Raw genomic sequence first — 24791 nt, 5'->3', positions numbered from 1 at the left:
CAACTCAAACCATTTTTACATTACACCTTTATACAATCAGAGATCATATCCATTCAATATTCACGTGAACAAGCAAACAAATTTATCAGTCACACTTATACAGATGATGTTTACAACTATCATCCTAAAAACATTCAAATTTTATTTTTCCATTTATTGTACAAATTACATGAAAATATATCTATAAATTCTACATATGCTTTGTATGACCAGACAAGATGGCATTATTAAACCAGCAACCATTTCTATTTATTGTACAAATCCAGATTTCAATCAGGTTTCTTAATCATTCTGTCATTTTGAATACACAGACACCGATTGTGTCACTTCAACTTTCAGCCTTCATGTCGCTCAGCATTATCAGTTCACCATTATTTCATCTCTAATCGTCCCTCATCGACCCTGGATTTTATTTCACATCCAACTCATTGAGTTCAAATTTCAATACAAATTTGTAATCATAGATATCATTAATATGCATCTTAACATGTATTATCCTAGAAATAATTATCTTAATTAATTACTTCTTAAATAGAGGATCTGATGCCAACTAAAATCAAGCTTCAAATTCAATAATCACAGAAACCCTTACAGTGAACTTGGTTCAATGTTACATACAAAATCTTAGTGATAATTTTAATTGTTTTTAACACATAATTTTATAAATGTATAAAACAGCTGCATTCTCTATAAAAACAAAATGTATTTTCTTTGAAATTTCTTCCTTCTCAAGATCCGTTTTGAGAAACATCTCTAACACTATGAAAAGTCACTGCAGCTCACTTCACTTACCTGGTACACAATAAATAACACACAAAATAAATGAAAAGTGGAGAAAACAGTTTTTGATAGTATGATAATGCCGTATCAAATTATCGCAGAAAAAAAAAAAAAACAAAAAAACAACAAACATAATCAACATTGAATATGACTTGGTAAATACAAATATTAACATTTTTTTTCTTTTTTTTTTCTTTTTACATATCATCCTTATAACTATCGACAATGAATGCGCCAAGAATGTATTAAGCAACCACGCATATCCTTAAAATGTAACTTTTTGATATTATATATATATAAATCTACATAAATAAATATGTATATTTAATTAGATTTATATATCTATAAATCAAATAAACTTTTTCCACTAATTTCGTAGATTTCTCCCAGGCACAATCATATCTTATTCATTCAAAGCAAACAAACATAAGGCATATTGTATCTATCACAACATCTCGTAGTGCGCTTATATCTATACCGCAGCAGGCCCATGTCGGTCAATAAGTCAGTCCATCAATGTTACAGAAAGGCAAACAATTATACGATTCTGTTGACTTGTGACAAGACCATCTCACTTCTTTTGAGATTTTATATTTGTCCTCTAGGCTTCTTGCAGATTAAATACAATTTCTGTAAAAGTAAATTTACACAGGTATCCACTAGATACAAGTTTTCATTCAAAATATAAACTATATCAGTTTTCCTATTCTCTACATCATACCACAGGTACATCATCTGTATCACTTATATCACCTCACATGTCTGCTCCTCTGGTGAACATTTGTCAATCAATAAGAACATACCAGGACCAGGACAATAGCCAATTTATCTTTCTTGCTATTTTAGGTCAGCTATTGTCTCACTGTAAAATTTGAAACTGTGAAAAAAGATTCATACATTTAACAAAGTCTACATCGTATTAATATCAACACTCCAATAAATACATTTGCTTTTAGTTGTTTATTCTAAAGACCAACACAAACACCTTTTGTTCATGTGATTCTGTCTTGAAGAATGTCACCATGCATCAGTACTGATCAAGTCAATGTAGGTGTAGAAATATTCGATAATAATCTGTCCATCTGTCCTAAACACACATTCACAGGTTCTGTCTGTTTGTCCATCCTTCCTTAACACACATTCACATGTTCTGTCTGTTTGTCCATCCTTCCTTAACACACTACTAACAGGTTCTGTCCTTTTGTTCATCTATCCTAACTATATGCTGCTCACAAGTTCTGTCCTATTATCCACACACATATTATCATCACATTTTTGATAAATTAAACTGCAGTCTGGTTTCAAAATTGCCCCTTCAGTTTCTCTTCCTACAATTTTTGATTTTGTTATTTAGATAATCACTCCAGTGTCTTACACAAGTGATAGTCTTGTGAGTAATAAAGTCGGTGATGATTTACAGTGAAGATTTACAGCGTCCTCCTATCCCGTTGGAATGACGCTGGGTAAATAATTTGACTGGCAGTGTGGCAGTGAAAAGAGATGGGGGTGAGCTGCCTAGTGAACGTCTGTGCGTCGATAGTACAGGAGATATGGAACACGGGGAGGATTGTACTTGAGAACAAACTGTAGGCCTACAGGCCTCACAATATTATCGTCTATGCTGATCCAGCCATTGATGGCAGGATGGAATACTGTAGTTGTGTAATGGCCACCCCCAGTAGCCATCTTGCCATGGTGGAACACGACTGGAAAAACAAAAAATAATCCGTGAAACAATGCATGGCTTGTAAAGACAATATAATTAATTGTAAACATACTTAATTGTCACAATACAATTTTAGCTCATTATTACATTTGGGTCAATTTGTGAAATGAGAGCATACATCCCAAATAATTACTTTATAAACACACAGAACATCTTTTTCTAGTGAAAAGCTCTATGACAATATCAAAGTAAAAATATTTATGCTCAGAATATAAAATGTTTAAAATAATTGTGTCTTCTCAACTACCATTCTGATGGACAGGAAGATACATCATCTCCAACAAGGGATCCCAGAGGGATCTTGGCACCCACCAATTTTTTAAGTTTATTTGCTCCTTGAAAGTTGGATATTTTCCCTTTTCTGTTTTTGCCCTTAATGATAAGACATATAAACATTTCTTTGCAGAAAGAGCGATGATAATCTTTACCTGCCAAATAAAAAATGGCTGCCTGGAAGCCATTTCTCCCCCTCCCCCCCCCCCTCCCCAAATCAGTCCCAAAATTAAACGACCACAAGGAGAGACCAAAGGGAACATGTGCATGAAATTTGAAAGATATCCATTCAGTACTTCTAAAGAAATAGGGATAACAATGTTTACTCGGCAAAATCCAAAATGGCTGCCTGTAGGCCATTTTGTTTTTCTGATCGGACCCAAAATCAAATGTGCACAACTTGGGACCAAGGGGAATCTACATATGAAATTCAAGATAGATCTATCCTGTACTTCTTATGATATACCAATAACAAACTTGCAAATTCAAAATCCAAGATGGCTAACACAACTAGAGATCAAAAGGTACCTACATATGAAATTTGAAGAAAAATCCATCCAGTACTTCTCAAGAAATAGCGATAACAAACTTTCAAAGGCAAAATCAAACCGACACAAGGGGAGCCTACATATGCAATTTGAGAAACATCGATCCGATACTTCTCAAGAAATAACAATAACAAAATTTGTTTACGGACGAATGGACAGATAATTGACCAGGGATGCAGGCGATTTGAACAGTATTTGAAAATCTAAATTTTGATAAATAAACTTGGGAAGAAGTTAATATGAAGGTGTACACACATATCTGTGAAACTACAGAAAAACATACCTGATAAAAGTTAATTGTACTAAACATACCTGGAAACAATTTCATGTTATTTTATATACACCTGTGAAAGTTTTAACAAACACACCTGTGAAAGTTTTAACAAACACACCTGTGAAAGTTTTAACAAACACACCTGTGAAAGTTTTCACAAACATACATGTGAAAGTATTAACAAACATACTTGTGAAATTATTAATAAACATACTTGTGAAGATTTTCACAAACACACCTGTGAACAGTTTAATATACATACCTGCAAAGAGTTTGTAAGATCTCTGGTGAAGTTGGAGCTTTGATTTGACATTTGGGGAAAGTAGATCTGTGTGAAGGAAACTTGGACTTTAGTACAATAATTTGACTTTTCGGTATCTGTTATATTCAGTTTTACATGTACATATTTCTAACATTCCACGGAGTATGCATTTTCAGTTTTGTTATATATGTATATGACCTGACATATCTTAATATAATGAATGAGTCCATTTATAGTGGGGCTTAAAGACTGTTAGAACACATCAATCAATATTTAATATAGTTTACCAACAATAAATAACTGACTTTAATCACATTTATGCGCATTTCATTGAGTCTTACATACTTATTTAATTTCTATCCAACAGATTTTTTTTGCCTTATCCTATAACCCATATCCAGTCACACTCTTGTTCTTTGAATTTTCACTGACAAGTACACTGCATATCATGCTGACAAGTGGGTGATGTAGGATCTGCTGATCCACAAAAACTTCCCAGTCCATGGGAGACAACTCACTAAATCACATTGTACAACCTCAAGTTAAGTAAGAAATTGTCGTGTAATTGTCTATGGGGAGTTATCTCCCTTCAGAAAACTCACCTCTGGTGATTTCCAGGTCTATAGGGTACTCAATCTTTTTGAGCAGTTTCTGACATCCACCATCTTTGTCGAAAACAAAATACTTGAGGTGCATGACAAGTACAGGTGGGAGTTCTTCCAGAGTAACTTTCTTGGCAACTTCCAACTACAGAAACATTTCAAAATATATATATAAGGTTTCTGCAACTAAATTGACACCATTTAATCTATGTCAACATCTTGATATTAACATTCAAACAAGAGGCCCATAGGGCCTGTATCACTCACGTAGATATTAAAAACCCAGCAATGTTATACATGCCTATAGGGTGGGTATTTCAAATAAAAAGGAGGAGGGGCACCATTTATACAAAACTGATTCCCATTCAGTCAATTCACTTGACACTCAACAATTCTTGAAACCAATTTTGGGCAAAATCCTATCATTCCTACTGGAGAAGTAGGATTTTAAGGAATTTGCTCTATATACCCTATTGTTGTACCCTGCTCCTTTACCTGCATATAAAAATGCCCGTCTAGAAGCCATTTTCTTTCTACTGATCAATCGCAAAATCAAATGGGCGAAAGGAGAGACCAAAGGAAGCTACATATGAAATTTAAGAGATATCCATTCAGTACTTCTTAAGAAATAGGGATAACAATGTTTTTGGTTTTCTGATCAGTCCCACACTCAAACTTTCACAACTAGGGACCAAAAGGAACCTTACATGAAATTTAAGAAAGATCTATTCTGTAGTTCTCAAGAAATAGTGACATCAAACTTTTGAAATAAAAATCTAAGATGGCTGTCTGTCGGCCATTTTTTTTTCTCTGATCACTACCAAAATTACACAGGCACAACTAGGGATTAAGGGAAAGATCTATGCTGTTCTCATGAAATAGCAATAACAAACTTTCAAAGTCAAAATCTGATTAGTCCATCCAGTGCTTCTGAAGTAATAGTAACAACAAGCTTTCAAAGTAAAAAATCACGATGGCTGCCTTCCTATCATTAAGACTAGAGAACAAGGGAAACCTACATATAAAATTAATGAGATATTCCATCCAGAATTTTTCAAGCAATAACAAACCATTGAAAAAAAATTCAAGATGGCCACCTGTTGGCCATTTTGTATTTTTTGATCAGTCCCAAAATCAAACAGGCACAAAAATCCGGGATTACCTGAAGTCTGTGATTTTAGCTAACCAAGATAATAATACAAATTTCTGTACAATTCTGATCTCGCTGTATATGAAGTTTTAAAAGAATTGACGGTCCTATCATACCTCCTGCTTTGTCTTGGTACAGGTGTAACCACTGATGGATTCCTTTATTACTAATCCCTCCAGGGCGTCCTTAACACTGTACACCTTGTCTGTCTGTAACACAAATCACATCATATCTCACAGCATTGCTTACATTTCTTCTAGTCGTTTACACACACATAGCAACTTACAATGTTTGTCATCAAAATATCACATCACAAAAACAGAAATATATTTCAACATTATTTTTCCTAACTGACTGATGTAATTCCCCAAACTTGCATAATAAGACCTAATGCCAAATGTCCAAACATTTGAGTTTATTTTCTTGGTACACAAGTTATTACTATCAGTATCATTTCTGGGCCACTTTCATACAGGTTCACAAGAGTGATAAACGGGAGTTGGCATGAACTCACTTTACAATTTTTGTGTAACAAATGGCCCCATTGGCCTGAAGCGCTCACTTGGTGTTTATATATATATATATATATATATCAACTTAATATGCCTCTAGGCCTTTTAGTCTATGAGAAGAAGTCTTTTAAAGATTTTTGCAAATTTGACTCCTGTAGGCTTGAATGCTAGTCAAGGTCATTTCTTTTCACAAATTTTGTTGGACTTTATCCTAAGAACATACCAGCCAAATATCAAAACATTTGGTCCATTGGTTATTGAGAAGTTGTTTAAAGGAAAAAGTTGATGCCGAATGGATGGGCACCGTGCCATGGCACAAGCTCACTTGGCCCTTCTGGTCAAGTGAGCTAATACATTATATAAATATGTGAATATAAGACCAGATAGTTACCTGTACGTCCAGCTGAAGGGTGAAGAATGGTTGGAGGGTGGCTGATTCCTTGGCTGATGATTTAAACACGGCTGACCTCATATAGCCAACAAAAATATCAGCTATAGGACTCTTTGAAAACATAGCCTGTAGTTTAAATGAGACACATTATCATTCAAGAGACAAATTATTTTGTAATACATTGCTTAAGACAAACATCCTGAAACCTTTTTCCCCACCAAAAAATCTTTTGATTTTTGAAAATCTAAATAACACTGAAATGGCTGAACAGTCTTGCCATGAAATAGAGGGAATAGCATATAGTAAATACCTTGCGTGTAAGGGCACTGCGCTTTTTCGGTCCAACTTGTTCCCAGGAGTCCTCCGACATCTCAGATTCTGCGTCTTCCTCCGGTTCAAAACCATTAGCCTCTGCTTCTGTAATGATATACAATATTTTTGTCACTTGATCTAAAAATTCATATGTACTAATCACTCGCCTCAAATCTCAGTATCACTGTGATATATCCCTGATGTAATTCAATAATTAAAGCTATATAAGAGTATTTCTCCCACATTTCTGCATGCCACCAAATCTTGCGCTGGATTCATTTCCTTCAAGAAGACAATACATGCATTATCTACGAAACCTGCAGGGGTTGCCATTTTATGTTGTATGCCCGTCTCTTAAAATTCATACTACTTTTGATACCGATATCTTTATCGATACAAGATTGTCTACTTCAAATGGTCCTAGTAATACTAGATATCAGCTGTAACTCAGAGTAGCTAGATGAACAGACTTTGATGTGTTTCTTGTTTTATTACTTCAAACTTGGCATCACTTTAGTCTGATCCCAAAAGTTCAGCCAACTATTGATATCAGTATACCTGGTGTAGAGTCTTGGCTACCGTTGACCAGTTGTATGACCGAAGCCATCTCCTCATGTAGTCCATCAAGGATACAGCTAAGGAATTCTTCAGCATCCTCCTGTCGCCCCAGCTATTAACAGAGTTAACTCCCTTTAAAATTCATTCACATTTACGCCAAAGAAATTCTAGAGAAATTCTGTTTTGTTAGACATCATATTTTTTCCTTTTGAAAATTAATGATAATATAATGAACTCAAAGTTGAAGTGAAACATTAAAGAAAGTCTGCATTAGGATAAGTTTTTATAATAAAAAAGATGTTTTTTCAACAACGCATCATGTGGGCTTATTCAACAGTTGTGTAAAATTCAATGATATATGTATCTCATTAGTTTCAACAAACTGCTTCTTATATTACATATTAAATATTTTTTTCATTCTTTGGCAAAATGTTTATCGTTTAAACAGTAAGAATCTAGTTAAAGTAAGATTTAAAACAAAGAATCCAACTGATCTCTGATGAGAGTACAGACATGTTGAGTGATCTATACATCACCAATCGTTTTCTAACACTTTGGTAAAAGTCTGCGTAAAACACTATCTTAGAAGACAACTTCTATCCTACCCCAGGAATTCAGATTTTGTTTATTTGTATTGCCCTTGGAGTTTACTTGATAATTTGCTTCAGTAGACAAAAAACAAGTCCTGGGGTTAAGTAGAAGTTTTATTTGAATAGTAAAATTGTTCTAAAAAGATTTCAATACTTAACAAGAGATCCCAGAGGGATCTTGGCGCCCACCACTTGAGGATCTGTTTTCAGTTCTTGAAGATTTGTTTATTTTTTTTTGTTTGTTACAGGTGTTGTAAATGTTCATGAAGTGCTTACAAAAAGCAGGTTATTGACAAATATCAATTTAAGACGTTTATATGATGTCGTCACAACAGGAAAATGACATCAAAATAAAACTTCTTTTTACATAATGGATCTCCGAGGGATTTTGGTGTTCACCATTAAATTGACTTTGATGGGCAAAGGAACCAAGTTAAACCGTACATATCAAGCTTGAAAAAAAAACTATCAAGAACTTCCAGAAATAGCTAAAACAAACTGTCAAAATCCAAATGGCTGCCTGTTACTATTTGGTTAATTAATAAATAGATAAATATCAAAATAAAACGAGCACAACTAGAGACCGTGGCAAACATATACATTAAGTTTGAGAAATATCTCTCAAAGCAAGGATTGTTTACTGACAGACGATGGATGAAGGTGAATTAAAACAGGCTGATGCCATCAGGTGGCAAGTTCACATTTAACAGTAGGCTAAGTATACATTAATTTGGTTCTTATTGTAGATCGTAGTTAACAAGTAGGAATTATACACTTCTGCACTGGAGCTGCTGTTCTTCTCTATTACAGACACATATATAATAGATAGCTGTGAGGACAACCTACCATGAATGTTTAGTTTGAGTAAAGACTTACGGTGAATGTCTGGTTTGACAGAAGACTTACCCTAAATGTCTGGTTTGACAGAAGACTTACCCTATATGTCTGGTTTGACAGAAGACTTACGGTGAATGTCTGGTTTGACAGAAGACTTACGGTGAATGTCTGGTTTAACAGAAGACTTACGGTGAATGTCTGGTTTGACAAAAGACTTACCCTAAATGTCTGGTTTGACAGAAGACTTACCCTAAATGTCTGGTTTGACAGAAGACTTACGGTGAATGTCTGGTTTGACAAAAGACTTTCCCCTAAATGTCTGGTTTGACAGAAGACTTACCCTAAATGTCTGGTTTGACTGAAGACTTACCCTAAATGTCTGGTTTGACAGAAGACTTACCCTAAATGTCTGGTTTGACTGAAGACTTACCCTAAATGTCTGGTTTGACAGAAGACTTACGGTGAATGTCTGGTTTGACAGAAGACTTACCCTAAATGTCTGGTTTGACTGAAGACTTACCCTAAATGTCTGGTTTGACAGAAGACTTACCCTATATGTCTGGTTTGACTGACAGAATTTACCCTAAATGTCTGGTTTGACAGAAGACTTTCGGTGAATGTCTGGTTTGACAGAAGACTTACCCTAAATGTCTGGTTTGACTGAAGACTTACCCTAAATGTCTGGTTTGACAGAAGACTTACGGTGAATGTCTGGTTTGACAGAAGACTTACGGTGAATGTCTGGTTTAACAGAAGACTTATGGTGAATGTCTGGTTTGACAAAAGACTTACCCTAAATGTCTGGTTTAACAGAAGACTTACGGTGAATGTCTGGTTTGACAAAAGACTTTCCCCTAAATGTCTGGTTTGACAGAAGACTTACCCTAAATGTCTGGTTTAACAGAAGACTTACGGTGAATGTCTGGTTTGACAAAAGACTTACCCTAAATGTCTGGTTTGACAGAAGACTTACCCTAAATGTCTGGTTTGACAGAAGACTTACGGTGAATGTCTGGTTTGACAGAAGACTTACCCTAAATGTCTGGTTTGACTGAAGACTTACCCTAAAAGTCTGGTTTGACAGAAGACTTACCCTATATGTCTGGTTTGACTGACAGAATTTACCCTAAATGTCTGGTTTGACAGAAGACTTTCGGTGAATGTCTGGTTTGACAGAAGACTTACCCTAAATGTCTGGTTTGACAGAAGACTTACCCTAAATGTCTGGTTTGACTGAAGACTTACCCTAAATGTCTGGTTTGACAGAAGACTTTCGGTGAATGTCTGGTTTGACAGAAGACTTACCCTAAATGTCTGGTTTGACAGAAGACTTACCCTAAATGTCTGGTTTGACAGAAGACTTACCCTAAATGTCTGGTTTGACAGAAGACTTACCCTAAATGTCTGGTTTGACAGAAGACTTACCCTAAATGTCTGGTTTGACAGAAGACTTACCCTAAATGTCTGGTTAGCCTGCATTACTTGTAACATCTTGTAGACATTGACTGGCTCAAACTCCTTCCCCTGTGTGATATCTTGAAATGGCTTACGGTTTTTATGTGGTCCTATAAGATTGTAAAGATCAGTTTCGATAATAAAAAAGATATGTTTTTTAACAATGCATCATGAGGACTGATTCCACAATTGTGTAAAATTCAATAATATATATATTTCATTAGTTTCAACAAAATGTTTCATATATTAAATTTCAAATATTTTTTTCATTCTTTGGAAAAACATCAATCGTTTAAACTGTAAGAATCTAGTTAAAGTAAGATTTAAGACAAAGACTGAATACAATTGATCTCGGATGAGACCATATGATTTCCAATTTTGGTGTGCCTTTAGCCATGGAAGGTTTTTGTAAAATTTCATTGAAATCAGTTTTCGGAGTTTTCCTGAAGAAGTTGATAACATTAAAAGTTTATGATGCACAATGCGTGAAGCTGGACAAAATCGCGATTGAGACCTTATAAAAGTTAAGCAATAAGCCCATCTCTTCAAAGTGTCTCTGTTGGGTGCTCCCTGTGAGGACATTTATGAATCATTTGCTGATGATTCATCTTTGTTTACATTTTTTATAAAAGATCGTCTAATGTTTTCTGAAAAGGCCTACAATATGACTTTTTAGTAAAGGCCATCTCCTATCTAATGTTTGATGTGTTCTGCTAGAAATCTCTATTATTGATGGATTGGTTATTCACATTCATTATTAAATATTTATATACATATATTCTTGCACTTTTTTCTTTAATTTTCACCTAAATTTACAATGTTTATCATTGTAATTACTCTTCAATATTTGGAGGAAATAAAGAAATTATGAATAAAGATATATTGCTCTGCTTGGAATAATTAGAAACATATGCTTAAAAATTAACAAATACGAAAGCTTACCTCTGTCAGTATTTCTGGCGTATGGCGAGAACTCGTTCACAAACTCCACCCTGTATAAAGAAACATGAAGATATTGGTGTTTAATTCCTGATACTGTGATGCAGTTTACTGGTAATGACCTGATATTTTAATTCTTTTTTTTTCATGCTCTGAAAATGTTTGGGGGAGCATAAAGTTACCACCTTCTTTAAAGGTCATCAAATCTTACACACATTTCCACTCCGAGATAGCTTGTAAAACATAAAAGCCACTACCTGGTCATTTCCATTTTGACAAAATATTTTTTTACATAAAAGCCACTATTTCCATTTTGACAAAATATTTTTTTATTCTTGATAGCATCAATAAGAATTAATTTCTAGATGTAATATCTAGATTTTCTTAAATCCATGATTTGTTTATTTAGGTGGTGAAAACTTGTGTGCCGCACTCTACCTGCAATTTTCTGATTTTTTTTTCTTTTCTTTTTTTTTTTCTTTTTGCATATCACAGCGATTTGATGGCTTGATTTAAGATTTTTAAAAATTCCAAACAATAATATTTTTCTGCTATTAAAGACGCAAATTTCACTCAGAAAAAAGGCAAAATTCATATTTGATCTCTCACGGGTTGTTTGTTTCCGTGGTAACGTTACTCCTTCAGTCAGATGTATGTTTGTTATCAAGTGAAAAATATGTAAAACTTGAGCCATCCTTAGTATAAGAAATTCACCTCTGACCTTAAATCACACTTGTGTTCAATTTGTACCTTTTACTGCAGATGTAGATATTCTCCATTTTCTACTCACTTGTAAATTCTGTACAGATTGACAAATGCCACTTATAAAAACTCGAGACTCTCTGTTGTACTTACATACAATCTAACACTGGAGTACTACTGGCTGCCCTCTCTGTTGTACTTACATACAATCTAACACTGGAGTACTACTGGCTCCCCTCTCTGTTGTACTTACATACAATCTAACACTGGAGTACTACTGGCTGTCCTCTCTGTTGTACTTACATACAATCTAACACTGGAGTACTACTGGCTCCCCTCTCTGTTGTACTTACATACAATCTAACACTGGAGTACTACTGGCTGTCCTCTCTGTTGTACTTACATACAATCTAACACTGGAGTACTACTGGCTCCCCTCTCTGTTGTACTTACATACAATCTAACACTGGAGTACTACTGGCTCCCCTCTCCTCTCTGTTGTACTTACATACAATCTAACACTGGAGTACTACTGGCTGTCCTCTCTGTTGTACTTACATACAATCTAACACTGGAGTACTACTGGCTCCCCTCTCCTCTCTGTTGTACTTACATACAATCTAACACTGGAGTACTACTGGCTGCCCTCTCTGTTGTACTTACATACAATCTAACACTGGAGTACTACTGGCTCCCCTCTCTGTTGTACTTACATACAATCTAACACTGGAGTACTACTGGCTCCCCTCTCCTCTCTGTTGTACTTACATACAATCTAACACTGGAGTACTACTGGCTCCCCTCTCTGTTGTACTTACATACAATCTAACACTGGAGTACTACTGGCTGTCCTCTCTGTTGTACTTACATACAATCTAACACTCTCTGTTGTTGTACTTACATACAATCTAACACTGGAGTACTTACTACTCTAACACCTCTCCTCTCTGTTGTACTTACATACAATCTAACACTGGAGTACTACTGGCTCCCCTCTCTGTTGTACTTACATACAATCTAACACTGGAGTACTACTGGCTGTCCTCTCTGTTGTACTACAATCTAACACTACAACTTACTAACACACTGGAGTACTACTGGCTGTCCTCTCTGTTGTACTTACATACAATCTAACACTGGAGTACTACTGACTGTCCTCTCTGTTGTACTTACATACAATCTAACACTGGAGTACTACTGGCTCCCCTCTCTGTTGTACTTACATACAATCTAACACTGGAGTACTACTGACTGTCCTCTCTGTTGTACTTACATACAATCTAACACTGGAGTACTACTGACTGTCCTCTCTGTTGTACTTACATACAATCTAACACTGGAGTACTACTTGCTCCCCTCTCCTCTCTGTTGTACTTACATACAATCTAACACTGGAGTACTACTGGCTCCCCTCTCCTCTCTGTTGTACTTACATACAATCTAACACTGGAGTACTACTTGCTCCCCTCTCCTCTCTGTTGTACTTACATACAATCTAACACTGGAGTACTACTGGCTCCCCTCTCTGTTGTACTTACATACAATCTAACACTGGAGTACTACTTGCTCCCCTCTCCTCTCTGTTGTACTTACATACAATCTAACACTGGAGTACTACTGACTGTCCTCTCTGTTGTACTTACATACAATCTAACACTGGAGTACTACTGGCTGTCCTCTCTGTTGTACTTACATACAATCTAACACTGGAGTACTACTGGCTCCCCTCTCTGTTGTACTTACATACAATCTAACACTGGAGTACTACTGGCTCCCCTCTCTCTCTGTTGTACATACAATCTAACAATCTAACACTGGAGTACTACTGGCTCCCCTCTCTGTTGTACTTACATACAATCTAACACTGGAGTACTACTGGCTCCCCTCTCCTCTCTGTTGTACTTACATACAATCTAACACTGGAGTACTACTGGCTGTCCTCTCTGTTGTACTTACATACAATCTAACACTGGAGTACTACTGGCTGTCCTCTCTGTTGTACTTACATACAATCTAACACTGGAGTACTACTGGCTCCCTCTCTTGTACTACTACTGTACAAATCTAACACTGGAGTACTACTCTCTGGCTGTGGAGTACTACTCTCCCCTCTCTGTTGTACTTACATACAATCTAACACTGGAGTACTACTGGCTGTCCTCTCTGTTGTACTTACATACAATCTAACACTGGAGTACTACTGACTGTCCTCTCTGTTGTACTTACATACAATCTAACACTGGAGTACTACTGGCTGTCCTCTCTGTTGTACTTACATACAATCTAACACTGGAGTACTACTGGCTCCCCTCTCTGTTGTACTTACATACAATCTAACACTGGAGTACTACTGGCTCCCCTCTCCTCTCTGTTGTACTTACATACAATCTAACACTGGAGTACTACTGGCTCCCCTCTCTGTTGTACTTACATACAATCTAACACTGGAGTACTACTGGCTCCCCTCTCCTCTCTGTTGTACTTACATACAATCTAACACTGGAGTACTACTGGCTGTCCTCTCTGTTGTACTTACATACAATCTAACACTGGAGTACTACTGGCTGCCCTCTATGTTGTACTTACATACAATCTAACACTGGAGTACTACTGGCTGTCCTCTCTGTTGTACTTACATACAATCTAACACTGGAGTACTACTGGCTGCCCTCTCCTCTCTGTTGTACTTACATACAATCTAACACTGGAGTACTACTGGCTCCCCTCTCCTCTCTGTTGTACTTACATACAATCTAACACTGGAGTACTACTGGCTGCCCTCTCCTCTCTGTTGTACTTGCATACAATCTAACACTGGAGTACTACTGGCTCCCCTCTCCTCTCTGTTGTACTTACATACAATCTAACACTGGAGTACTACTGGCTGCTCTCTGTTGTACTTACCCTCTCCTCTCTGTTGTACTTACATACAATCTAACACTGGAGTACTACTGGCTCCCCTCTCTGTTGTACTTACATACAATCTAACACTGGAGTACTACTGGCTCCCCTCTCCTCTCTGTTGTACTTAGGCATTCTGCGCAGTAGGTCACAAAATGGAGGACAGGCTATTAAAGCCTGAAGTGTCTGAGGGAAGTGAAGGAAGACAAATGTTCAATTTAACTGGGCATATAAAATAATTCACCCTTGTTTGCCCAGATACAAGAGTACAGGTGAAACTTATTAGGGAGGGAATCAGAGTACCTAGAGGGCATGTGACCCTACATTTGATTGTAGAATTGAATAATTTTATCCTTTGCAACAGTATGCTACTTATTGTGCCAAATGAGACTGACCATTTTAGCATGTTGTTTAATTCTTTGACCTTGAAAATAAGTCATCAAAATCTAATCCAGTGTTAAAATTTATGCTACCAATCCAACTGATGTAAAATTAATTCAGGGTTTCATGAGTCATATCTTATAAAAGGATGACCTTTGACCTTGTGACATTGGTCATATCCAAGAGACAAGAACTTGGTGAAGCAATTGACACCACAACATTTATGGTAAGAGACTTTAACCTTAATCTGTCTTGGCTTCATGGAATATCTCATCCACAAATCCAAATGTTCATATGAGATTACACATAGACAAGGTTTTACACGCTCCCCTCCCTCCTTGCTAACACCAACTGGGATTACAGTAAGATTTATCAAGCATAATTCCAGTGTACAGATGTCAGGAAGACCAGCAAACCTAACTTGGTAAATCCAATATCTCCAAACAAGTATAAAACATCTCTGGATTTAATATCATACAAGTAAAATGGAAATCATTTTAGGTCGACAACGACAAGGTTTTCAATAATATCATTACTTGTATCAATTTTTCACAATACAATTGATTACAATCTTTCAAAAAATTAATTGAATTTCAGGATCCATTTCTTTACATAGTAGAATATTGAAATCTACTGCTTGAATTGGTGTCATTAGTTTTGCTAGCAGTTGAATATTTTGACTGTTTGCTATAATATATACTTGTAATAAAGGATACAGCATTGATGTAACACCAGTTGCCACGGTTGACCAGTCCACGTGGGGTCAGTCCAACCTGGACATGACTCACTCTCAAGTTGCTTAAGGCCTCTGTAACATGGTAAATATGGTATCAATTTTTGTTTACTTGATCTGCAACTGGAACAAGGATAAAAGGAAAGCAAAAAAAAGCTCTAACACATACAGGTACCACCTTTTCAATGATTCCTGAATTGTATATGATTGATGAATTAAGCATTAAACTGACTTACCTTTACAAATTTGACAAAATAGAAACTAACATACAATGCCTTAATTGCAGGAAAGGTGTCTTCCAGGGTTTCAGTGTCCCAGCTGCTGTTGGCTGTGACCTTAAGAATCACACCTCTGTCACTCAGTCACAACCAATAACAATCTGGGTACATAGATCCACTGGTCAACTGCCTTTCATTATCTACCCTGAAATAGAACTACAGACTACATTAAAACATATTTGAAGTATGAATTCAATGAAAACATTTTCAGTAAATTGTAAAAAATATAAAAAAGTAGGAACTGAAGTGAAAAATTAGGGCTTTTTTAGGAATTCCCTTTGAATTTTTCATTTTTTTTAGGAATTTTAGCAAAACTGAAAAAAATTAGGATTTTTAAAGGAATTTTAAGGACGCTGGACAGCCTGATAAATTTTAAGGTCCATCCTTTTGTTAACTCTAATGTACTTCCATGTTAAATATTGTTTGAAATGCATGAATTAAAGGAACCTTTCTTTAGTCATCATTGTGCAATATCCAACTCAATCCTAACATCATATTGTAATCTGCAAGTGTTAATGATTAAACTGTGAACTTACTTAATTTGGAACAATCAAACTGCAGCACATTATCAATTTTTAGCAAATAAGCACAATGATAAAATGGCACATTTACAATAATTGTTATATAAAGATTATAAGGAAACAGGAATTAGTGTAACCATGTATTAGCGCAATATTTTCATCATTGAATGGTTCAGTGGTGTTGTTATAGTTCCTAATACACGACTCAGATCTTAAACCAAAACATGATATGGTTGTATTCACTAGACACAATAGAGGTATAACAATACCAGACAGAATTCTATTAAAACTACAACACATGAAAAATAATATATTTATAATTTTGTGTTTAGGTACAATTCTGGATAATTCACCTACTTCATCCAGAGATTGTTCTCTTTAACAAATAAAACACAAACAATTATTTCATGTGCGTATTGTGTTAATTACCTCCAAAACTGGTTGCCAGTTTATCATCCTCTGCCCTTACTGGACCACTGGGTACACTAACGTCTTTTGTCACATGTTGCTTTACCTCCGGCGGAGGAGGTGTGTTTTCCACATGTGTTACACTATAGGGAACGGTACCTGTTGCTGGTGGGGTCACATTTTTGAAAAGTCCTGCCCATGAAAACGCCATAGCAGGTTTTGGCTGTTCGGACTGAACAGGTCGACTAGGATCACTTTCGTTTGCGAGCTTCAGATCACCACTCCCTTGTTGAGATGTGTTTACTTCACTAGCGTCATTAACTACAGTACTATTCACACTTGGTTCTGGTGTGTTTTGATGAACAGAATCACTGACTTGGAGATAAGATTCGCGAACTTGGTGAATTGGTTCAATGACTTGGTGATCAGATTCAGCGACTCGAATATTTTCACTATTTTGTTCATTGGGTGGCACCACTTGTTCATTGACCTGCATCCTCTGTGATGTGGTCTGCTTATTGTAATTGTCTTGTTTATTTAAATCCATGGAATTTAATGAAATTGCAGCTGCCACAGGAGGGTTATGAGGAGAAGGAGAAACATTAAAGCCGGGGGGTCTGTTTACATGTACACCTGTATTAGATCCAGCAGAAATGTTGTCCATGACAGGGGTACCATGGTTAGAATCATGGACAACATTGCCGGTCTGTGGAACTTGATGAGGATGAGGAGGAGGATGTGCATAGTTAGGGTTGTCTCCCCTTGTGTTTTGTGACACACTGAGATCAGACAGTTGGTGTGACACTTTCCCCACCAGTTCATGTTGATCCACAGGTGGATGTGTCAGATGTGGGGCAACCTGTGGATTGGCAATCTGTGGTGGGAGAGAAGATGTGGACAAATTTTCCGGTGAAACATTATGGCCACTCTGGTCCATCTGATGGGTGGCCTGTGGAGATGAACTGTATGCATACTGATTTACAGCTGAATTCTGATGTGATGGTGGAATACCACTCATGTTTCTGTTGATACTCTGCTGGGCAGGAATGGGATATGATCCCAGAGCCATGTTACCCATGGGTGGTGGCTGGCCACGACCTGGGATAGAACTTTGATGATATGTTTGGGATTGGTCCATTACACCCATGTGTGCCCCCTCCCTTGGGAGTGAGGCTTCTCGTACGACTTGTGGGGGATCCACTATCCCCATATGGGCCCCCTCTCGTGGGAGACAGCTTCCATTTCTAGCATCAGGGGTATTTTCTGTGGCCAACATTGCCGGACCCTGCTGAGGGATGGAACCTTGATGAATAGCCTGTTGGGGGTAGACCATAGTGGGAGCGGTGTTTTGTTGGGGGTAGGGATGCTCCTGAACCATGCCAACTGCAGGAGGTCTCTGATCATGGAATGGAGGCTGTGTGTGCTGAGCTACAGGTGATTCATTGTGTCTTACCTCTGGAGGTACGGACGGGTAGTTAAGAGGCATGAAATCAAAGTTTTGAGATGAGACCTGTCCAGCTGCACTGTCAGCCCAGTTCCCAACGTTCCCTTGGACAATGTCATTCTGTGACTGCCTTTCTGCCTCCTCCAGCTTTTCATAATAACCAGGAGGGCGTTTCTTTTTATTTCTACGTTGCTTACCACCACCCTGGGACATTTCTGACTGATTGGGATCATAACCAAATTCAACAGAAGCTTGGTAATTTGGATCCTCCCTTGGAAATTGGTTTCCATAAACTTCACTTTGTTGACTGTCCTGATAAGTTTGTCTGTTTCCTTCAAACTTGGCTGAATTCATCTGTTCATGGCTGTTTTTCATAGGCTGTGTATACTGCTGTTGAGGAGGGCCTTCAGGATGGAATTGTTGGTAATTGGCGATGGGACCTGTGTTCATATTCATCACTACAGAGTTTGTTTCTGTAGCAATCACCCGGTCACCTCCCTGGGCTGTAAATGTAAAGGTCAAATTAGAAACATTACTTTCATGTTCATCTACCACTGTAATTCATTTACCACATCAGTGTTACAAACCGAACTGGTCTAGCAGATACTCTGCAAGGGATCAAGTGAATCTCAGAATCAATATTTTGTTTAATATTTCAAAGTATTGACTTAACTACAAGTAAAATTTTCTTTTTCAAATACTGACAAGTAATTTTTTGAATTCCATATAACTTGGCTATAATGCAGAAGCTTTTTGACCCTTGGAGGTCAACTAGTAATGTAAACTTTTACAAACCCAGGTATCCACATTAAAAACGATACAACTACGTATCAACACTAACAAATATTACAAACCAAAGTGTCAACACTAACAATATTACAAACCAAAGTATCAACACTAACAAATATTACAAACCAAAGTGTCAACACTAACAAATATTACAAACCAAAGTGTCAACACTAACAGTTTTACAAACCCAAGTGTCAACACTAACAAATATTACAAACCAAAGTGTCAACACTAACAGTTTTACAAACCCAAGTGTCAACACTAACAAATATTACAAACCAAAGTGTCAACACTAACAGTTTTACAAACCCAAGTGTCAACACTAACAAATATTACAAACCAAAGTGTCAACACTAACAGTTTTACAAACCCAAGTGTCAACACTAACAAATATTACAAACCAAAGTGTCAACACTAACAGTTTTACAAACCAAAGTGTCAACACTAACAATATTACAAACCAAAGTATCAACACTAACAAATATTACAAACCAAAGTATCAACACTAACAAATATTACAAACCAAAGTGTCAACACTAACAATATTACAAACCCAAGTGTCAACACTAACAAATATTACAAACCAAAGTGTCAACACTAACAGTTTTACAAACCCAAGTGTCAACACTAACAGTTTTACAAACCCAAGTGTCAACACTAACAAATATTACAAACCAAAGTGTCAACACTAACAGTTTTACAAACCCAAGTGTCAACACTAACAAATATTACAAACCAAAGTGTCAACACTAACAATATTACAAACCAAAGTATCAACACTAACAAATATTACAAACCCAAGTGTCAACACTAACAATATTACAAACCAAGGTGTCGACACTAACAATATTACAAACCAAAGTGTCAACACTAACAAATATTACAAACCCAAGTGTCAACACTAACAAATATTACAAACCAAAGTATCAACACTAACAAATATTACAAACCAAAGTATCAACACTAAGTGTCAACACTAACAATATTACAAACCAAGTGTCAACACTAACAATATTACACTGTCAACACTAACAATATTACAAACCAAAGTGTCAACACTAACAATATTACAAACCCAAGTGTCAACACTTAACAATATACAAACCAAGTGTCAACACTAACAAATATTACAAACCAAAGTGTCAACACTAACAATATTACAAACCCAAGTATCAACACTAACAATATTACAAACCCAAGTGTCAACACTAACAAATATTACAAACCCAAGTGTCAACACTAACAATATTACAAACCAAAGTGTCAACACTAACAGTTTTACAAACCAAAGTGTCAACACTAACAATATTACAAACCAAAGTGTCAACACTAACAATATTACAAACCCAAGTGTCAACACTAACAATATTACAAACCCAAGTGTCAACACTAACAATATTACAAACTCAAGTGTCAACACTAACAATATTACAAACCAAAGTGTCAACACTAACAATATTACAAACCCAAGTGTAAACACTATCAATATTACTAACTCAAGTGTCAACACTAACAATATTACAAACCACTAACAGTTTTACAAACCAAAGTGTCAACACTAATTACAAAACACTAACAGTATTACAAACCAAAGTGTCAACACTAACAATATTACAAACCCAAGTGTAAACACTATCAATATTACAAACCCAAGTGTCAACACTAACAATATTACAAACCAAAGTGTAAACACTAACAGTTTTACAAACCAAAGTGTCAACACTAACAATATTACAAACCAAAGTGTCAACACTAACAATATTACAAACCCAAGTGTCAACACTAACAATATTACAAACCAAAGTATCAACACTAACAAATATTACAAAAGTGTCCACTAAGTATCAACACTAACAATATTACAAACCAAAGTGTCAACACTAACAGTCAACACTAACAATATTACAAACCAAAGTGTCAACACTAACAGTTTTACAAACCCAAGTGTCAACACTAACAAATATTACAAACCAAAGTGTCAACACTAACAGTTTTACAAACCCAAGTGTCAACACTAACAAATATTACAAACCAAAGTGTCAACACTAACAATATTACAAACCAAAGTGTCAACACTAACAATATTACAAACCAAAGTGTCAACACTAACAATATTACAAACCCAAGTGTCAACACTATAACACTAACAATATAACAAACCCAAGTGTCAACACTAACAGTTTTACAAACCAAAGTGTCAACACTAACAATATTACAAACCAAAGTGTCAACACTAACAATATTACAAACTCAAGTGTCAACACTAACAATATTACAAACCAAAGTGTCAACACTAACAATATTACAAACCAAAGTGTCAACACTAACAATATTACAAACCCAAGTGTCAACACTAACAGTTTTACAAACCAAAGTGTCAACACTAACAATATTACAAACCCAAGTATCAACACTAACAATATTACAAACCCAAGTGTCAACACTAACAAATATTACAAACCCAAGTGTCAACACTAACAATATTACAAACCAAAGTGTCAACACTAACAGTTTTACAAACCAAAGTGTCAACACTAACAATATTACAAACCAAAGTGTCAACACTAACAATATTACAAACCCAAGTGTAAACACTATCAATATTACAAACCCAAGTGTCAACACTAACAATATTACAAACCAAAGTGTAAACACTAACAGTTTTACAAACCAAAGTGTCAACACTAACAATATTACAAACCAAAGTGTCAACACTAACAATATTACAAACCCAAGTGTAAACACTATCAATATTACTAACTCAAGTGTCAACACTAACAATATTACAAACTAAAGTGTAAACACTAACAGTTTTACAAACCAAAGTGTCAACACTAACAATATTACAAACCAAAGTGTAAACACTAACAGTTTTACAAACCAAAGTGTCAACACTAACAATATTACAAACCCAAGTGTAAACACTATCAATATTACAAACCCAAGTGTCAACACTAACAATATTACAAACCAAAGTGTAAACACTAACAGTTTTACAAACCAAAGTGTCAACACTAACAATATTACAAACCAAAGTGTCAACACTAACAATATTACAAACCCAAGTGTAAACACTATCAATATTACTAACTCAAGTGTCAACACTAACAATATTACAAACCAAAGTGTAAACACTAACAGTTTTACAAACCAAAGTGTCAACACTAACAATATTACAAACCAAAGTGTAAACACTAACAGTTTTACAAACCAAAGTGTCAACACTAACAATATTACAAACCAAAGTGTCAACACTAACAGTTTTACAAACCCAAGTGTCAACACTAACAGTGACCCATTGTACAAAGGACTTTACTGTTCACACAAACAAGATCCATTGTACAAAACTGTCCAGACTAACAAGGGTCCATTTTAATACACAAGTCCAATTTTCAACTTACCAATATCTGGTTGGGACATTTCAGCCTCATCCCATGGGAACTGCAACATGAAATATATGTAGTAAATGTTCAGAAATAGCAATGTGGAAAATGTACAACAGAGGGAGAAACAGAGTGGTTTTGTTTCAAACCAAATTGCACACAATTTGACTGTTCTGTTGATCAACACAACCCTTTATTAAGTAACAGGGAACTTGCAACCCATTCAGAGTTAAGAGTTAATGAATATAAGTTTCTAATACTTAAAGTTACAAAGTAAAGACATGATTCATTTGGTCAGTCACCACTACAATGTTACTGATCCTGTGATTGACGACATCAGACTTTAAATGTTACATGTAGATTATTCTGTATACAGAAACTACTGTGCTTTATAATATTTTTCTGAATAAATCATTGACTAATCATAAAACAGAACAAAACAAAACCTATTATGTGGCAAATAAAACTATGAAATGTTGGAGATCTTGCACCGGACAAAAACAATTCTTGCACTGTCAACAGATTTTTTATTTGCCTTGATAGAGAGCAGCATTTACTTTTTATACAAAATAAGTTCCTATATAAACCTACCTCCACTTTCCTGTCCTCAGTTGAACTTCTAGGTCCATACAGAATCTTTTTGATATTATTCTGTTCATGTTGGTCCAGGGTATCGAAGTCCCCAAACATCAAGTCCTATAAATTGAAATATATTTCATCTTATAGATATCAGATTTGTCTATAAACCTTGATACACAGTAAAACAGAATTTGCATAATTGTGTATATCAATGTTTTGTGAAGATGACAATAATGTGGAATCCAGTAAAAAAAATTAATGGAGAAGTTTTTCTTCAACACAAATACTGTATTTATCCTGCAATAGGCCCAGAGAACTGCCAAACAGTATCTGATTAAAACAAACTTTTCAGGAAACTTTTCAGCACTTAGCGGTATTTTTGATGTTTTTCAAAAGTGTTTAACATTTCTCATTATCGTTTTCAGCAAACCAGGTGGTTGCTTCATTCAGCTGTAAGATTGGAATCTTTGATATCAATTTTGCAAAGTTCTAGGTCTACCTTTTATTTGACTCTAGTTAGGCCTTATCAACAATTATCTGTATAAATAAACACATTCTCCACATAACATCAAGTCTCTAGTATATCTACAGTTCTGACCAATTTAAAGAACACCATCTTGATTTGTACCAAAGAAGCTGTTAGCATGTGAATCTCGATCAATTTGCTGTTGTGGATTTTAGTTTGTCTCCTGAAACAAAAAGTTATCTAAAATTGCTTTGGAGAGTATATGATTGGTCTTCCGCGTGCATTCAGATTTCAAGGAGGCCCTCCCCAAAAGTGAGACGCATTTATATACTGATTTGAGCAATAAATGACTCAAATGCGGGATAATTGGAAATTGAAACACTCATTTCTTTTGACATTTGCAACAAAACAGGACGCCAGATTTGAACATTAAGATGATAATAGATAAGAAACCGGTCAGAACCAACACATAAACATTCGCGTTTCACATGTCCTGAGAGTAGGACACATGCCTTTCGACTCATTTACAAGTCTGATGAAGAAGCTTGCAATTGTTAACACACCTAATCCGTCGAATATAAGTAAATACTACAGCAGAAGAATTTATTTTTGATGCAATTACTTTTCTTCCTGCTTTCACTTGATAAACTTTTACGTGTCAACATAAATCACAAAAACATGACCCCTACTTTCCCTCTTGCCGTTTCCGCATGCGGCTTGTTTGTTTCAAAACAAAAGCTACGCCATAACATGAAGAAGAAAGCGAAAATGACAATGGTATTTTCAATCATATTCCTTGATATGAAATACAAAGGAAATATAGAGTGATGCAATCAAATAACCTGTGTTTGATAAGCCATAATGGAAAGGAATTTATGATGTGTCACAAAACATGCTTCTTTGCCGCCATGTTGGGTAAAATTTCGACCTCGACGTGAAATCACTTCCGGTAAAGAATCTGAGAAGGGAGATAATTTTAAATATTTTCTATACAGCC

The 24791-nt window shown here is 35.8% G+C and overlaps 1 protein-coding gene across 1 annotated transcript; it reads right to left on the bottom strand.

The window, feature by feature from the left end:
• Window positions 1-1143: 1143 nt before the first annotated feature.
• LOC132560014 (ubiquitin carboxyl-terminal hydrolase 10-like) lies at window positions 1144-24694 on the bottom strand. The gene is made up of 15 exons (XM_060224671.1): window positions 24637-24694; window positions 23341-23445; window positions 22768-22807; window positions 17155-19080; window positions 15910-16001; window positions 14889-14998; window positions 11213-11262; window positions 10271-10380; window positions 7389-7500; window positions 6829-6935; window positions 6519-6644; window positions 5732-5824; window positions 4466-4610; window positions 3864-3929; window positions 1144-2486 (listed from the first exon to the last, which is right to left on the bottom strand). Exons 1-15 carry the CDS (start codon window positions 24652-24654, stop codon window positions 2296-2298), a joined length of 3291 nt encoding a protein of 1096 aa, XP_060080654.1. The 5' UTR covers window positions 24655-24694; the 3' UTR covers window positions 1144-2295.
• Between the last annotated feature and the right edge of the window lie 97 nt (window positions 24695-24791).

Source organism: Ylistrum balloti, unplaced genomic scaffold, assembly GCF_031769215.1.
Source record: "Ylistrum balloti isolate Yb309-2 unplaced genomic scaffold, AGI_CSIRO_Ybal_v1 Utg371002, whole genome shotgun sequence".
Classification (NCBI taxonomy): domain Eukaryota; kingdom Metazoa; phylum Mollusca; class Bivalvia; order Pectinida; family Pectinidae; genus Ylistrum; species Ylistrum balloti.
Note: the sequence above shows the minus strand (reverse complement) of the source record. Positions and strands in the feature narration are given on the sequence as shown.

What these genes read in the sequence shown, in the direction of transcription:
- LOC132560014 (XM_060224671.1), bottom strand. An exon ending in ACTGGTGTTACATCAATGCT is followed by an intron (nt 14,999 to 15,909) that starts GTATCCTTTATT and finishes CACTTCCCTCAG; the next exon opens with ACACTTCAGGCTTTAATAGC. An exon ending in ATCTTACAAACTCTTTGCAG is followed by an intron (nt 2,487 to 3,863) that starts GTATGTATATTA and finishes TTGTTTTTCCAG; the next exon opens with TCGTGTTCCACCATGGCAAG.